Source organism: Fundulus heteroclitus, chromosome 14 (assembly GCF_011125445.2).
Source record: "Fundulus heteroclitus isolate FHET01 chromosome 14, MU-UCD_Fhet_4.1, whole genome shotgun sequence".
Taxonomy (NCBI): domain Eukaryota; kingdom Metazoa; phylum Chordata; class Actinopteri; order Cyprinodontiformes; family Fundulidae; genus Fundulus; species Fundulus heteroclitus.
Genome location: NC_046374.1, coordinates 15,263,176 through 15,280,682, shown reverse-complemented (window position 1 = coordinate 15,280,682; position 17,507 = coordinate 15,263,176). Strand labels below are relative to the sequence as shown.

General features: G+C 42.5%; 2 protein-coding genes across 4 annotated transcripts; one reads left to right on the top strand and one right to left on the bottom strand.

Moving 5' to 3' along the window:
- Window positions 1-921: 921 nt before the first annotated feature.
- On the top strand, window positions 922-11,099 carry ttc5 (tetratricopeptide repeat domain 5). 2 transcript variants are annotated; one of them, XM_036146374.1, is made up of 10 exons: window positions 922-940; window positions 1,345-1,443; window positions 6,197-6,329; window positions 6,417-6,628; window positions 6,733-6,883; window positions 6,986-7,077; window positions 7,187-7,387; window positions 8,354-8,568; window positions 10,338-10,482; window positions 10,576-11,099. In XM_036146374.1, exons 2-10 carry the CDS (start codon window positions 1,381-1,383, stop codon window positions 10,687-10,689), a joined length of 1,326 nt encoding a protein of 441 aa, XP_036002267.1. In that variant the 5' UTR covers window positions 922-940; window positions 1,345-1,380; the 3' UTR covers window positions 10,690-11,099. The 2 variants fall into 2 exon arrangements, with proteins under 2 accessions (XP_036002267.1, XP_036002266.1); XM_036146373.1 differs by lacking the exon at window positions 922-940 and having other exon boundaries at window positions 1,138-1,443.
- Window position 11,100: 1 nt separating this feature from the next.
- Window positions 11,101-15,794, bottom strand: LOC105929759 (E3 ubiquitin-protein ligase CCNB1IP1). Of its 2 annotated transcripts, none has more exons than XM_012867659.3 (5): window positions 15,710-15,794; window positions 14,588-14,894; window positions 14,317-14,463; window positions 13,301-13,475; window positions 11,101-11,693 (listed from the first exon to the last, which is right to left on the bottom strand). In XM_012867659.3, the coding sequence occupies exons 2-5, from the start codon at window positions 14,888-14,890 to the stop codon at window positions 11,527-11,529; spliced, it is 792 nt and encodes a 263-aa protein (XP_012723113.1). In that variant the 5' UTR covers window positions 14,891-14,894; window positions 15,710-15,794; the 3' UTR covers window positions 11,101-11,526. The 2 variants fall into 2 exon arrangements, with proteins under 2 accessions (XP_012723113.1, XP_021174738.1); XM_021319063.2 differs by having other exon boundaries at window positions 15,703-15,750.
- Between the last annotated feature and the right edge of the window lie 1,713 nt (window positions 15,795-17,507).

Below are 17,507 nucleotides of genomic sequence, written 5' to 3'. Positions count from 1 at the left end.
ATCTTTTTTTTTAAAGCTCATCCTTTCGTCACACTATTTCCTACAATGTAATAATACAATGTAATAAGTTCTACGTTCAGTTTCATGTTTAGCTCCAGCCGTATTGAGATGGGATCAGTGGTCTGCAACCTGTGCCCCCATGAATAAACAATTCAATTCAATTCTATTAAATTGTTTAATTGAATTGAAATAGCAACTGTAGATATCTCTAGCATTGTCCGTTTTCTACCCTGGATCTGGTTGGGTATTCTGTCAGATGTATCGATCTTGTCTCAACATTCAGGGAAAGGGTTTGATCCTTACAGCCGCTATTAACTACCACTGCTTTATTAATTTGCTGATGGAGGTTAATATACTAGTATCAATATATTCCACAACTACTCCTGTCATGTAATTCAAGAAAAAGCTGAAAAAATTATATCAGCAATCAAACTTGAGATCGGATCGGATCGGATAGAAAATAATAAAATCTAAATCTTGATAATCAGAATCCGATCAACTCTTGAAATTTGAATCTATACCAATTCCTAAACCAACACAACAATTTCAAATAAACCAAAAATCAAAACACAGGACTTTAAAAATCTTAATTTATGAATGCGTGAAAAATATACTCTTTTGACCAGTTGTCTTTGTTCTCAGTTCCATTTTTCAACGTATTTCTATCTATGTATTCGCATTTCGATTTCACTCAGTAAAATTATGATGTTGTTCCGAGAAGCACCACTAGGGGGCAGACGGAGACAGTAGTTGTGATGCGCACGCAGCACGTACAGTAAAATTAACCGTTGGAGGCCGGACAAGAACTACATGCCTCGTCTGTTTCCTTCTTCTTTTTAGTTATTCTTGGATTAATTAGACTATAATTAGACTCTTCTTAGACTGAAAAATCCCGGACCAATGAATCCCACTGCTTTTATTTGTCTTTTTATTGATCACGGTAATTTAAAATGTTGAATCGTGTTGTTTTTCTCGTTCTTATTTTAACAATTAAATGTAAAAATATATAAATAACAAATTAATGTCTTGAAATAAGATTTCTTAATTTTGTTGGCTGTAGGAATAGCTTTTCAGCACAACACTACAACGTTTTCTAAAATAATCCCACAGAGTATTCTGTTGGTCGGAATAATTTAGAGTACGGACAACTGTAACTTCCGGCGTCCCTAAAATTAAAAGCCTTCTCCCTTTGTGTAAAAACTTTTCGCCGTTCCGGTCCTGCATTTTAAGAAAATGTTAGGTTTTGTCGAGACAGACTATATTAAGCTTTAAATTTATAACTTCGTTTAAAAAAAAAAAAACATCGGATAACGTTTTGTTCCGTTACTCGTTTGGTTCCTCCAGACCAGAGCTGCTTCTTCTGCTCAAAGCGTAGCAAAGATGGCGGAGAAAGAGGAGAGTGGGGAAGCTGGGGAAGACAAAACTGAGCTGCAGATCATCAAGGTAAGCCATCCTGTGTCAAAATCGCCGAGTTTGTTACAAACAAGCAGAGCCTCTGTCCTCCTGCCTGTCGTTCATATAATGTGGATTCATGGTTTGCTTTTAACAACTAGACTATAACCAAATGCTGATAGACATATTTCTGGTTGTTCCTCCCTCAAGCATACATTTTAATAACAGTTAAAAAAAATAAAGATCTTCGGTTGAATACATAAAAATTGCTAATTTAACAACGTTAAAATTGAATAATTAATAGAATAGTGCAGCTCTAACTCTGCTGGTCACTGTTAATCTTCCAAAGCCTAACAACGACTTTATTAACGACCTCTCACCCAGCTATGCTCACTTTCCCCTAACATTGTTTCACTGGATGACAGGATCATAAATCATTCTGCTGCTCAAGATTTCATGCCACATCTGGATCCCTGAATAGCTTTGATCTCCAGCAGTGCACTAATTTACCAACCCCTGGTGAAGGACATGTTTTGGACCTGACCTGCTGCTCTGGTGCCACTCCTGGTAACTGCGTCGCCACTGAACTCCCCTTCTCTGACCGTATTCTCATCTCATTCGCTAATAATGTGACAGCATCTAAACCCTAAATGTCACATGGTATACCCCAACATCAGAAACCTTCATCTAACGTCCCTCACATCGAGGATGGCCAGTCTTGCTAGCACCAACCTCTCAGTCGCTCCAGATGAACAGGTTTACCGTTTTTAACTCCAGTCTATAACTCCCGGCTGGTTTCTCTTGCTCCACTTAAAAACCCGGAATGTCTCCTTCACAAATTCTCCAGCTGGTGATTTTTGTCATTTGGAGACCTTTTTCAACTAATATATGATAAGTATATCCTCTCGACCTACCAGCTCAGACAGCAGGTGGCGTCATTTGGTTTAAATCCCAAAAACTCCCCCTTTAATTTCTTTTCAAACTAGCGTTTCTGTGTCTCACCCTAACCAGGCTTTCGTTTTAACTTTTGATCATGTCCCTACCTGACACAAGCTGGGTTCCCCCCACCGAATTAAAAGCTTCCTCAAGCACCTACCGCGGGTTACCAGAGCACTACCGCCAGGATTAGCCCATTTTCTGTGGGAAACCCTGGCAAGATTCAACCCTTCATACACTGAGGAAACGAGAAGGGAGGGTTGAGCAGACACCGATGCCGCGCACTGAAAACCTTTGCTATCCCGCCTCAGAAAGAGGAGACGAAAACACAAGGGGAAATAAGCAACCATGCCTACCCAAATGATCGTGCTTATTTTAATCAATCATGTGTGGTTAATTGATTTATTGATTAAAGTGACAGGTCTACCGACACCCTGTGCCAACCTGACTCTCTCCCTCCACTGCAAAAACAGATCTAAAAATAAGTAAAATTTTCTTGAAATTAGTGTATTTGCCCCTGATTTGAGCAGGTAAATAAGATTATCTGCCAATGGAAAGAGTATTTTTACCCCTAAAATAAGATAATTAGATGTACTGCCCTTGAAATAAGTTGATGGAGATGAGTTGTTCCTACTTTAAGTGCAAAAATCTTATTCCATTGGCAAATGATCTTATTTACCTGCTTAAATAAAGTACAAATACACTACTTTCAAGAAAAAATTACTTATTTTTAGTTCTGTTTTTGCAGTATCCACACTTCTATTATACTTCCAAAGTGAAGTGGTTACTACGTTTGCCTCACACACGAAAGGTCCCCGGTTAGAAACCGGGCGTAAAACACCATTTTGTAAAAGATTACCTGCACCCAGTTGCAGTTCTTCCAGGTTATTTACCCTGAAAAAGGAGTCTTCTTTATTGTAGACTTCTGTAGCAATAAAGAGACTCTTTAAACAGAAACCATAGTTTACCATATTTATTCTAACAAGCCTGAGGTATTGCTACCGCTTCAGTACTGGAGTCTCATACATAAAAACCATGAGGGAAGGATAAAATCAGGAAATGGAGAGCCACCATTATCACTTGTATAGAACCAAGTATGTACACCCCTGCAAGGCGTGTACCGTTTGATATCAGTGTTGCTGACTCCTTCTCCATAATCTGTCCAACCTACGGTAAGTATTTCAGCCTCTGAGTCCCCAGTGTTTGTGACATATCTGTTGTCTCCCTGTTAACTGCTTTCTGCAGCTCCAGCACCTGTAATCTCAGAATCCTTAGCAGGACCACTGAGACTCCCTCATTTTTCAGGGCTAAAGTTGACCCGGTCTGATCAGTTTCTGAAATAACTCAAGTTATCTGGAAACCTAAATCATCTACCTGCCGATTCGACCCTCTTCCTACCGCTCTGGTCAGCTCCCTTCTCGTCTCTGGGTCCATTTCTTCACCACTCGAATCTGGTGCAGTTACTCCTGCTCCAAGAAACCTGGTTCAGACCCCGACGTTTTCATCAACCTTCATCCCATCTCCAGCCTCCCCTTCCTCTCAAAGATCCAGCCCAGGTTCATTCTAACCTCTTCAATTTCCTCCTGTCCATCGTCGTCCTCCTCTACCTGAGTGCAGCTCTTGTTACCATATCCCATTCCCCCTTCCTCCCCCTCCGGCATCTATTGGTTTCTCAGATACTCTCCTAAACTGGTTCTCGTCATATCTCTCCTACCGTGCTTGTTTCATCCATTCAGAAACATTTACATCCAAGCCATCCCTCCTTTTCTTCTGGTGTCGCCCAAGGATCTGTTCTTGGGCCCCTTACTTCCTGTTATTAGATCTGCTCCCCCTTTGCCATATATTACCAAAAGCTTAATACCCAGTTTCATTGCAATCCCAATGACAACAAGCTCTACCAGTCTCAAGCCTTTTGGATCCTCTAATAGATCAAGGATTGCTCTTTTTTTGCGCCTTTCATATCTCCATTAACTCTGAACAGCTTCTCTGTCCCTTCTCTGACTTGGCTTCGCTACAGGCACGATGCTCACGCCACCATGTTCAATCACGAGGATGGTGTTTTCATGGGGTCACCACTCATGGCTTGTGAGAAACTGTGATTTTTGACTTTTTATGGCTTTCTTTCAACAATGTGTCGTTTGCCTGCCAACTCCGACTTGAGTTTTGGATCTCTGCAGCTCCTCCAGAGTTACCATGCGCCTCTTGGCTGCTTCTCTGATTGATGCTTTGCTAAGCTGGCTTGGCAGTGTGGCTGGAACACCATGTCCTTGTAGGTTTGCCGTCGGCATCCTGTTTCCAATTTCAGGCAATAGATGAAGTATTGCTCAGGGCATGTGCCGCGGAGCGCATATGAAATCGGTCAAGCCCATCGATGCCACCATCCGTCACCCACGCACACATAATCCACAGTCAAATTCCACGTATGTGTACACATACCTGGCAAATAAAGCCGGTTCTGATAAACCACCCGCCATCCCCTGATCACACAGCTAACTTTGCGTCACATGATACAAGCTAAACCATTTTTAGACACCAGATTGTGTTGCTTTCTCGTCGGCTGTGGTCCCTGAGCGGGATAAATGTGGCTGCCAAAGACGTTATAATCACAGAGGGTTTTTTTCTGTTCTGACATACGTCACATGACCCAATCAGCCAATACATTTTTAGATATAATAGTTTATCACTCATTGGAGAAGAATGCTGCTGCTGGCGCCATTGTCTACTGCGCATAAAAAGACAGTCAAGAGTTTAATTTTATTTATATATATTTTAAATTTTATTGTACATGTTTAATGATCAAAAGTAGGTCGGGCCGCAGCCCTACCGGCTCCACGGTCCTTGGCTTAGGGACATGTTCAAACCTTGGTTATTTATTCAGCGAACACAGCACAGATATTTTTCCTGTTACTGTTGAAAGAAAAGAGAGAATTTTGCATCAGTTTCTTCCACTTAACGTTCTTGGACTAATTAGTGAGGGTCTGTCACTGTTTCAAAAAGATGCATTGAAGTGTATAATTGTAAGGTGTAGGCATCAAAACAGGCATTTTTACCATCAAATGGGTCATAGCTTATGAACTAGATCGCTGACTCAGGCTCCCCCCCCCCACATCATGTCACCACAGGGTTCCTTTAGTGGCTAAAACCTACTTTAAAGGAGGAGATTCTAAAGAAACGCTAAACGTCAAATCACATGATAAATAAAATACATTGACACAGCAAACATTGAAACGGAACAACAGCCTAAAGACGAACAGAACTAGAAATAAGTAAAATATTCTTAAAATGAGCGTATTTGTCCTTGATTTGAGCAAGCCATGTACAATGCAGACGACTCTCCCTGTGGCTCTACGGTTCTCCTGGAGTGAATGCTGCTTGTCGGAACTTTGATGCAATCAACTGGTTTCCTTATATAGGACATTTTTGACCAATCTGTATAATCTGACCCAATCTGTATAATATGATTGAACTTGATTTTGTAAAGTGCCTTGAGATGACATGTTTCATGATTTGGCGCTATATAAATAAATTTAACTGAATTGAATTTGAGCAGGTCAATAAGACTATTTGCCACTGGAATAAGATTTTTGCACTTAAAATAGGAACAATTCATCTCCATCATCTTATTTGAAGTGCAGTATAGCTAATTATCTTATTTTAGAGGTAAAAATACTCATTCCATTGGCAGATAATCCATTTTACCTACTCAAATCAAGGATAAATGCACTAACTTTAAGAACATTTGACTTATTTTTAGATCCGCTTTTGCAGTGTGGAGCTCTGTTTGCTGTTGTTTACCAACTAGCAGCGGCCAAGCCAGCATTTTCGAAGTGTCATTTTAGCCCAGCGCTCTGCCCTCTGACCAACACAGGAGCTGGTGGATGAACTCTACACCTTCAGAGACTGCTACTTTGAGACGCACGGCGTGGAGGAGGCCGTGCGCAAAGACGGCGACGTCAAACAGAAGATGGAGCAGACGCTGAAGAAGCTGGAGGAGAAAGAAGGTGGGCGCCGTCTTTCAGAAACCCCAACCATAACAATAAAAATACCGTAAAACAGAGCTTACTCTTGTCGTTGTCGTCCTAAAACAGACGGCCTAAAACACAAAGCAGAGTTCCTGCTGCAGAAAGGCAGGTGTCTGAACGTGGCCGCGGACTTCAGCGCCGACGCCGAGGAGTGCCTGTCCCAGGCTGTGAAGCTGGATCCCCGCCTGGTGGAGGCCTGGAACATACTGGGGGACCAGTACTGGAAGAAGGGAGACCTGATCGCTTCCAAGAACTGCTTCACCGGCGCCCTGCAGCGGGTACGGCGGCCGGGGAGAGAAGCCTGGAGCAGCCTTTTGGTTTTTTTTCCCCCCTCTGGAACGTTTCACTTGATTGCTTCTTGATTGTTTTTAATCTGCTGCAGGAGAAGAACAAGGTGTCTCTACGCAACCTGTCCATGCTGCTGAGGCAGCTGCCCGCAGCCAGCGACGACGAGCACGGTAAGCACGTGCTGGAGAGCGTGGACCTGGCCCGGGACGCCGTGCAGCTGGATCTCAGCGACGGCACTTCGTGGTGTGAGTAGAATTAGAAAGAAGAAGCTCTTAGAGATTTGGAGACATATGCTTCTTTAAAAGCGTCGTTTTTTTTTTTTTTTTAAAAACAAAAATGTTTTGCAGGTATTCTTGGAAACGCCTACTTGTCTATGTTTTTCCTCTGCGGACAGAACCCCCAGTTCTCTCAACAAGCTCTAAGTGCCTACGCGAAATCTGTGAGTCTAAGAAACGCGCGCGCTCATGTTTTCGTTCCCGCTGTCGAAGCCCAACACCTGCGCTGATATCCCTTTTTCGCCCTCGCCGGCGCGCCCCCTTCTGTCGGAGGCGGCAGACAGGATCGCCTCCAGCACGCCGGACCTGCACTTCAACAGGGCCAACCTGTTCCAATACGAGGAGCTGTTCGGCTGCGCGCTGGAGGGCTACAGCCGGGCGGCGGCGCTGGACCCCAACTGGAAGGAGCCGCCGGAGAAAGAGAAGCAGCTGCTGGAGCATCTGGACAAGGTGACAGAACTCACCCGGAACAAGGTACGAATGTTGTTTTTAACATACATTTCTGTAGTTCTAAAGGTATTTTAAGTTGCTCCTTCAAGTTATCACAGGGTTTCTAATAGGGCTGAACGATTTTGGAAAATAATCTAATTGCAATTTTTTTTTTTCTTTATCTTAATATTGCGATTCAATGCGATTTTTTTTTTTTTTTCAGTTTAATTTATCATGTCTTTTTAAACATATACAAAAAACAAATCAATCTGTTTCATCGCTGTGCAGATTAGGTGCTGAAAGAGCCGCTGCGTCTCAACTTTGAGCAGAAATTATTTCGTTCTGCCTACGATATATTTCAATCAAAATTGAGATTTGATTTTTGACTTTTCTCTGCCACAAAAATGGCCTCTAGATAATAATGTTTGTAAACGAGGACTATTTAAAACAAGAACTTTTAATGTTTTTATTAATCAGAATATTATTCAAGAGAACAGCTTTTAATTGATTAAACTGATTGACCAGTACTTAATGCCGGTAAATCAGCTATGGTGATTATATAAACTCTAAAACAAGTAATAAAGTTAGATTATCTCACTGCTGCAACTGTCTTCCCCTCCATGTGGAGGCAAACCCACTTTAAACATATTACTGACACCTAAAGGACACGTCTGATTGTCACTAATTGTTACATAGCCAAAATTTGCAGGATTCTACGATTTGGAAATTGCGTTTTTTTTAAATTGCGATTATATTGCAAATGCGATTAATTGTGCAGTCCTAGTTTCTAACACATAAAGTAGTAGGCACTTAGGTTTCTGTAGCTTGGTGCTTCTATTTGTCCATCTATCCAGCTGGTTTTATTTCCTGAAAGCAAAAATCCCAAACATCTTCTTGTGTCGACCTGTTAATTTAAAATGAACAGCGCCACGGACAGGCGTTTTTGACCACAAGGTGGCAGCACAGGGCAGCCGCCCGTTGATCACCCTGGGCCTTGTCTTGTGCGTCCAGGGCAAGGTGAAAACGCGTCGGCTGAGGACGATGCTGTCGAGCCTCAACACGTCGGCTCTGGGGCCGTGCTCGTCCCCGCAGTTCAGCTCTCCGTCCGGCCGCGTGGGCAGCCTGGAGCCGCGGCCCCTCTCCTCCCTCGCGCAGGGCCACAATGCCGGGGTGGCCGCCATGGGGAAGGTGGTGTTCAGCCTGGCCTCCCAGGGTCACGTGGCCTTGTAAGTGCAGCGGATTTTGAGCTTCACTGCAAAACGTCTTCTTTTCTTTTCCATGTTAGCTTTCAAAAAAAGTTTGATTTCTGTGTTTCCTTCTGTCCTTATCAGTCAGTTCCTTGTGTTTCTAATGTGACGTGTGCTGCGAGTAATGCTGCTCCGTGTACGTGTAGCCCCTCTCTGTAGTGGAACAGATCCCACAGCATGGCCGACCCTCATTGCCCTGACAGGTTATCCCCTCCTGCTGCTGCCAAGCACTTCCCCCTCTAGTTAAATGGCACTCTCTCCTTTTATGAACCTCAGTTCATAAATGTGTCGGCAGACTTGAAAAGGGGCTGAGATGCAGCGCCTTGCGTAACCGTTCGTGCCCTTTAAACTTCTTCACATTTCTGTACACAACCCTCCGAGTTAATACTTCGCAGAATCCCCATTTTAGACCGTTCAAAATGGCTCCGGCTAAGTCAGACTGGATGGAGAGCATCTGTGGGCGTCAGCTTTCTTGACACAGATAAGTAGAGTTTGGTCGGGACTTTGACTAGGCCACCCTACCGCATGAATATGCACCGATCTGAACCGTTCCATTGTAGGAAGGGGGGACCTCCGCCCCAGTCTCAAGTCTTCTGCTGCCTCCAAAGTGTTTTCATGCTGAATTACTTCGTTTTTATCTTCCCAACAACTCTGAGCAGCTTCGTTGTCCCTGCAGAAGAGAAGCATCCCCGCAGCATGATGCCGCCACGCCCACTGCACCGTGGTGCGTTCAGGGGCCATAGCCCCTACACATAATATTTTGCCTGTAGGCAAGAAAGTTTAATTTCTGTTACAAATGATCTTCGTCGTATTTTCTGTCCCCTACATGGCTTGAGGAAAACTGTAAACCCCTTAAGGCTTTCTTTCTACGTTGACTCTCCTATTTAAGCCAGGTTTATTGCCTTGTCAGCAGATTCTCCCACCTGAGCTGTAGGCCTCTGCAGCTCCTCCAAAGGTACCATGGGCCTCGTCACACAGCTCAGATCTGTGAGATGGTCAAAGCTTGGGATGTTGTTTTATAACCCAGCAGAGATTGAACACAGATGGACTTTATTTTTAAAGTCTACTTTTAAATCACTGCTGCACCTTACTGCATATTTGTCTACATTTGGTTTACATTGTTTACATTTCAACTGCCTACTGTTCACTGCTGCACTTTATCCGGAAGTAAATTGAAATTTATCCTGTAAGTGACTGCGATTGATCACTGCACTTTATCCTGTACTGTAATTCACTGCAAGGTATCCTGTAGAGTTACTGCAATATTTCTGAGCTGTGTGAAAACGAAATTTCGTTCTGTATGCACTCTGTGTATACAAAATGACAATAAAGAAAGTCTAAGTCTAAGTCTAAGTAATTTTCCCACTGGATGGGAAGTGGCTGCATTGCATTTTATACGGGGGCTGCATGCAGACGCACACGTCGCACATTTCAGAATTTTAATTTGTAAAAAAAAAGGTTGAACCGTGTTCCCTCCGCTTCACAGTTATGCGCTGATTTGTGTCGGTCTGTCTGCTAAGAGCATAATAAACATGATAAACAGTTTTCATAACCCCTGTCTGAGTTTATTAAATCCGTTTCCTGTCGAGCGCCGTCTAGTCACCATGGAGACCTTGTTAAACATGAACTGAGAAAAGTCTCAGCCTCCACAGACGGTGAAGAAAAAACGTTCCCCCTCTTAATGTTTTCACGTCGAACACAAACAAGAGCGTTCGCGGTTTTTGACGCCCTCCATTTTCGGCCCGCAGCACGTTCGGCATGGTTGACAGCGAGGAGACGTGCATGGCGGTGATGGTGTACAACACGGCGAACTCCTGGGGCGTCCTGATCGGCGACTCCGTGGTCATCCCCGAACCCAACGTCAAGCGCCACCTCATCGAACACAAGGACAAGGTCGGCAGGTCCCGCGTGGCGTTTTGTCGTTTCACGCCGTCGCCTGCCTCAACATGGGTCTGACCTCTTTTTTTTGTGTTTTCTCTCCGACAGTCGTACGACTTTAAAAGCATACGCGTGGACTCTCCCCTGCTCCTCTTCGTCAACGGCAAGAAGCAGAACGTCCAGAGTCAAATCCCTACCTCCATCAGCTACCAGGGCCACTGAAGGCTCAGAGAAACGGACTGAGACCCCCTGGCTGGAGTTCATCTGTTTGTTTCCTTTAGGGTTTTTTTGACATGTTTTCAAGATCTGTTCCTGTTTTCAACATTTCCGTTGTAAATACCCCTCACTTTTTGTTGTTGTTTTTATATTTATGATGTTCTGATTTTGTTCCACAACAGGGTTGTTTCATGAATGAATGAGCGTGTAATGAGTTAATATTGTTTACCGGAGAGGGGAAAAAAATTACTTTTTCCTGGACCCTTTTCTTAGAGAAACTCTCCCAGGGGAATCGCTGCCAAGTCAGACACCCTTAAAGACGGCTCCAGATGTTGCACAGAGGTTTGCAAGGTTAACAGTTGTTAGTTGTCAGTTGTTACGGATGACAATAGGACATAAAGAAGTTATAAAGCTAAGTGGAATCCAGCTCTGTTTTGTTCTGTAAAGCTGTCATTTCATTGCTGCTCAGCCAAACCTTTGGTCAGCCTAGATTTACCGCTTAGTCGCCAGCTCTGGTTGTTTATTAAGGTGTCCTGGTAAACATTCTGGATCTTCAGTAAGGAATCTATCAGTCTATTGAAGTGCTTTTCAGTGGCAGAAAAAGAAAAAAAATATCAGTGCAGCTGCTGAATCACCTTAGTCAACACGAACTAGAAGAACTACACAAACAAGTCCAAGTTAACAGTTTTACCCCTAACTTCAAGGTAAGTTACTAAAACATATAATATAGTCAACAAATGCAAGAATTACTATAATAGTACATTCAATAAATACACTTCCAGTATTTAGAAGCCATCAGGGCTCGGCAGGAACAACGGCGAGCGTGGAAGTAAAGTTTTGCTTTCAGTGCTTGGTGAGGAAGGGCCGGCTGTTGTCCCTGGCCGGGGAGCTGAACTGGAAGAAGGCCTTGGCTCCTTCAGACTCCAGGCAGGAGAAGAAGCGGCCGTCACCGGCGGGGCCAGCGGCGAGGAAGTGAGGGCTTCTCTGAGGGGTCGCCTGCTGAGCCATCGCTGGGCGAAACAGGATACAGTCAGATGTTTTATTTATTGGGACTGATCAACATGACCTCTAGATTTATTCCTGAAGACAATGTCTTTAAAACACAGTTTACAAACCTCTTCTTTTTTTACCAGTGCGGATATAATGTTAATATCTTCTCTTAACCCCTTGGCTGGTGATTTTGGTCATCGCTTATAATTTTTACCCCTTAAAAGTGAGCCACCTTTAACTACTGCCTGCATCCAGCGGTATTGTTACGCTGTTTGAAACGCTACTTATGACATTGTTGCTTACTCTTTTTAAACAGACAGTGGATTATATAGAAGATAATAAAGCCGTCAGAATAGAGAACAGATGGAAATAGCTTTACCACCATGTGCAAACATATCTGCTCAGGTTTTGACTTTACACCTGCTACACATGATGTTAAAGTCGAATCCTGCATCTTTGCTTTAAAGAGGCTGAAAACCACAATTTAATGGCTCTGGTGTTCAGCGGGGCAGGAAGCAGCACACTCAGAGGACCATGCTGTGACTTTACTGCACGACATCAGGAAGGATCTAATACGCAGTCTTTGATCAAAGTGCAGAACTGTTAGCTAACACTCAACACATGCGGGCACAAACCAGGTAGGCACAAACGGGATCGGGAAATGTTGCTGCCACTTGTTTTCTAACGGGTGTAATTAAAAATAATGACATATCTCTTTGTTTTCATTTCCAACAGAAAGTACTCCTGGTCCAGCCCTTCTTTGTTTAGCTGTGTATCTTCCATTCAATTGAGAGCGCTACTGCTGCCATTAACTGTGTAAACTCTCCTTTTTTCCTTAATCTTACAACTGGCCTAGTACCACTTAGTTTAGACGCATCTATTCCCTAGACTGAGGAAAATGTTGCCATTAATTTTATGTACTATTTATTTTTTCCTATAGAAAGTATCCCTGGCCGACATTCCTACATTTAGCTCCTTCTCCTACATTACAGCAAAACCTAGTGTTATCCTTAACTAAACTATTGCTCTCTCCGATAGAAAGTACCCCTGACCCAATACTCCAATGATTATTCTGTCTGTGTTCTGTCCTCACAACCGAAGAGGGGAAACGACAACATGACGCAACATGCTTGCTCAGAATAAGGGATTGCTGAAACGTCAAGGATTGGATCCAATCAACAGGGCATAATTCTTACATAGTTTGTAACCAATTGGCATTTAATGATCAGTTTAGTTTGACTTATTTATTATAACTAGTATTGAATTGAGTTATATGCACTTGAACGTGTTAGGATGACTGGGCTGTGTTGGAGTGCAATGACCGCTGGAGACAGGCACCAGCCCCCCCCTGCCGTGACCCTGCACAGACAAATGGGTGTAGGCGATGGACGGGTGATTCTAGTAATCATTTTTTTCTCTCATTGTAATGACTTTGTATGACGTGCTTCGAATGTTGGGACCAGCTCTAGCAAAACGCGTGTTCGCGTCCCGTCATTTTGTGCCTATTGATTCAGAGCAGGTAGGTGGACTTAATAAAAATAAATGGCCGTTCTTTGTGAATGTTTCCAAGCCAACTATCAGACAACCGTTTGAAAACGTGAAACAAAGAGTAGCGTATCAGGAATACCGATGCTTGAGTTTGGATTTCCATGTGCTTGGGGCATCTCTCGGTCCCCGGCTCCCACCACCATGTTACGCAGCCTCAGGGAGTCATACAACCCCTGCAGCTTCTGGTACTGCCTGTTCCTCTCCATCAGCCTCTCCGACACCTCACTGTACTTCCTCTTGTACTCTTCCATCACCTGAGCAAAAGGGTTCAGACAGCGAAGTTGGGTAAAGTCATGATGACAGTGATTCCTATGAACCCTTAAGCATAAGTACCTTTATCAGGGTTCCTACAGCATAAGGCAAGTTAAATTCAAGACTTTTTAATGCCACTTGAAATAAAAAGTTAAGACCAAATTCACGATAAACAAGAAAAACCTGGTTGCGACAACTTCACCCAAATGTTTATTTTAACATAAACCATTACTTTCTGGCTCAGTAGACATGTTTAAAATTTTGAAAAACATTTCATATAGGAAGAAAGCTAAAAAACACAAATTACAGATATATTTTTTAACAACTACTGAACTGAATTCACAAACTTTGTTTTGTTCCCTACTAAAATAAACTATAAATCAGTTTTAAAAACCACAACATAACCAGTGCCAACTCTTTTTCCCAGTTATGGTCCGGTTTTTATTGGTTCTGCTATTGGGACGGAACCAATAATGGTTACATTGAGCCGTTCAGTATATTTAAAAAAATATAATTGTGTCAATTATTTTACTGTTTGGTAAGGATTACAAAAATTAAATCCTATTTATGACCTGGTAACAATTTTAAGACCTAAGAAAGACTGATTTAAGACATTTTAATGCCAATGAAGGCCTTAGTTTTAAGCTACAGAATTCAATGCCTTTTAAGACTTTTTAAGGATCCGCGGGAACCCTGCTTTATATATATATTTTCTTTTCCCATTAGACAGAAACTTGATGCTGTTTCTCTCTGTGCGACGAAAACTTCGTCCTGACATTGCTTTAATACGAGCCTACCTGGATGATCGCGTCAAAAGGTGACGCAGAGCGGCAGCTTACTTACTTTCTTCAGTGAGGTAATCTCTCCCCTCATGGCGGTGAGTTCTAGTTCTCTGCTCTGGTTCTGCTGGGTCAGAACCTTCTCCATCTGCTTCAGCTGTGTGTCGGCGCGGGACAGGCTGTACTCTTGATACATACGCTCCTGATGGACCTGTACTCATAAAGACCTGGCAACTTAGGCGCTGCTTTCAGGGAGGACACAGAGCAACGGTGGACATTGTAAAACCAAGATTGCATTAGTGTGAAATGCACGCATGTACAGGGAGGTGGTTGACCTGATAGCTCCAGAAGGCAAGAGCGCGAGAAGTGATGTCCAGGACTATGTCTGGTCGCAGACCTGCCAGCACCATGGCTTTGTATTCCTCAGAGGGCGACAGCTCTGTCCTCACAATGTCCAGCTTGCCGGACAGGGCAGAGGAGCACGCCGGGCAGATGGCAGGAGAGCGGCTGAACTCCCCAGAGCCGTGCTGGTCGCAGAAAACGTGAGAGCAGGCTGTGACCCAGGCGAAGCCGCTCAGCTTGGCCCGACACTTTGGGTAGTTGCACAGCAGCGTGTCATCACCGAGAGACATGGCCATCACTCTGGAGAAAAAAAAGGAGCAAAACTGTCAAAACAAACTCAACCTGTTAACACCATGGACACCTGGGGTACCTGAGTTCAGGGCACTACATGGTGAATTATGACAGCTCAATAGCAACAGGTTCAACTTTTAAAAGATTTAGGATGTAGAGTTTTAGTATGTTTATGTGTTTCTTTTGAAAGAATTGTCACAATTTCACCCAATTCTAGTAATATAACACTGTCTATCCTCCTAAACTGGCCTAGGTTTATGTCTACATTTAAACAAAATGAAATTAAAACTTATATGTATTTTAAATTAGGAAGTAATTCAATAAGTACTAAAAACTGTGCTAATTAATCTTCTTGAAAAGCATTTTTCAAACTATTGTACATCAAATAAGGACATTAGAGGGTTTATTCTGACCAAGTGTGCGGCTACTTCGGCTCCTAATAAATGCTAACTTCACTTTGAACCCAAAATACTTTGTTTCTTAACACAATCTTATCTATCAGTTTTGTTTTTCTAAAGTAGGAATGCTGCATAATAAATTCATATAAGTTTTTCTGCAGTGTAAACATTTGAAATTAAGCTACATTTCCAGCTGATGCTAAAAACTAGAGAGAGAGCTAATAAAGTTTAGCTAATAAACGTTTAGCTAATAACGTTTAGCTAATAACGTTTAGCTTTACCCACTAACTAAAGCTAAATTGGCTTTGTTCTGTTTTCATATCCCCTGTCTGGGTTTATTAAAGTCGTTTTTTTTTTTTCTCTCTATTTAACAATTTGACTTCTCTATAATACTCTCCTCCTCTACATAAAAAACTCAACTTTTACCAGTCAACGGCTAGCTTTCCCCACTTTATCCTTCCTCTGGCAGCTGTTAGCAACAGGTGACGAGGAAGCAAAGCTTCAATCTGACTGGTTGGTAACAGCTCAGCAAAAATAAGCAAGACTCCGGCACTAAAAACGACTGAGTAGCACTATGATGGTAAAGTACCTCAGTACTGTAACCTTCAAAGGAATAACTTTGATCTTATGCACTATAAGTAAAATGGACAATGTGACCAATAACAAATGACAAGAATAAGAAACGTAAAGCAGTAATGCTGGGTCATTGTACCCATATACCTGAAAATAATTTGTGTATTAAAATTCTCTTTAATATATATATCTTTAATATATATATATATATATATATATATATATATATATATATATATATATATATATATATATATATATATATAGATTATTATATCTTTAGAGAGAGATATATATATATAGATCTATTAGAGAGAGAGATAGAGAGAGTAGAGATCTATCTCTCTCTAGAGAGATCTCTCTCTCTCTCTCTCTCTCTCTCTTCTCTTCTCTCTCTCTCTCTCTTCTCTCTCTCTCTCTCTCTCTCTCTCTCTCTCTCTCTCTCTCTCTCTCTCCTCTCTCTCTCTTCTCTCTTTCTCTCTCTCTCTCTCTCTCTCTCTCTCTCTCTCTCTTTCAGCTCTCTCTCTCTCTCTCTCTTTCCTCTCTCTCTCTCTCTCTCTCTCTCTCTCTCTCTCTCTTCCCGCTCTCTCTCTCTCTTCCCGCTCTCTCTCTCTCTCTCTCTCTCTTCCAGATCTCTCTCTCTCTCTCTCCCGCTCTCTCTCTCTCTCTCTCTTCCCGCTCTCTCTCTCTATCTCTCTCTCTCTATATTATATATATATATATATATATAGATATATATATCTTATATATAAGATATATCTATATATATATATATATATATATATATATATATACTATATATATATGGTAGCGGCCTAGTGGTTAGAACAGGGTGCTTGCATCCTGGAAGGGCTGCAAGTTTCTGGGTTTGATTCCCACAGACAGGCAGAGTGGACCCTTAGCCCCAGAATGTGTACAACGGCACCCCGGTGCTCCCTAAGGGTCAAACGCAGAGACACTTTTTCTAAGTCATTAGACCACAGGACATGTCTCCAGAAAATGAAGGGCTTGATTGCATTTGCAAGCTATAGTCTAGATCAAGGGTGTCCCACCTCCAGTCCTCGAGAGCCGGTGTCCTGCAACCTTTAGATGTGTCCCTGGTCTGACACACCTGAGTCAAATAATCAGTTAATTAGCAGGACTCTGAACAACCTGACTGCATACTGAGGAGCTAATTGTGCTATTTGATTCAGGTGTGTGGGGCCAGGGAAACCTCTAAAAGTTTCAGGACACCGGCTCTGGAGGACTGGGGTTGGACACCCCTGGTCTAGATGTTGTAAGTTGGCATTAGCGTAATGGCTTCTTCCCCTCTGAGTGCCCAGGATCTTTAGCTTTTTTTTTCTCCTGAGTTTGAATTCCTGGGACGCAGAGAAAGGTACAATGGTGGGACATTCTCACGCTGATACACAATTATTTCCATAGAGGAGCATGTCCGCTGTGGGCATGTTAAAACAGACTTTAAGGAAGGAAAGTCAATTATAAGACATTTTCTACAAAATCCTGGCATTTAGGGAATAGAAATGATTCTGGAAATTCTACAAGACATTAAACATGAAAAGTTTCTTCTTTTTTAATGTGGGACAGTGAAGAAAAAAATATTTCTCTTTCAAACACTATAAATGGTGAGTGTTAGCTTTGATGGTTACAAAAA

Bases quoted from the DNA above. Each gene is read 5' to 3' on its own strand.
- ttc5 (XM_036146374.1), top strand. From the start codon at position 1,381: ATGGCGGAGAAAGAGGAGAGTGGGGAAGCTGGGGAAGACAAAACTGAG. The intron at 6,330-6,416 runs GTGGGCGCCGTC...GTCCTAAAACAG, and splicing joins GAAGCTGGAGGAGAAAGAAG to ACGGCCTAAAACACAAAGCA. The intron at 7,078-7,186 runs GTGAGTCTAAGA...CTTCTGTCGGAG, and splicing joins TAAGTGCCTACGCGAAATCT to GCGGCAGACAGGATCGCCTC.
- LOC105929759 (XM_012867659.3), bottom strand. From the start codon at position 14,890: ATGGCCATGTCTCTCGGTGATGACACGCTGCTGTGCAACTACCCAAAG. The intron at 14,464-14,587 runs GTCAACCACCTC...TTATGAGTACAG, and splicing joins TTGCCTTCTGGAGCTATCAG to GTCCATCAGGAGCGTATGTA. The intron at 11,694-13,300 runs GTATTCCTGATA...TGTTTCGCCCAG, and splicing joins AAATCCAAACTCAAGCATCG to CGATGGCTCAGCAGGCGACC.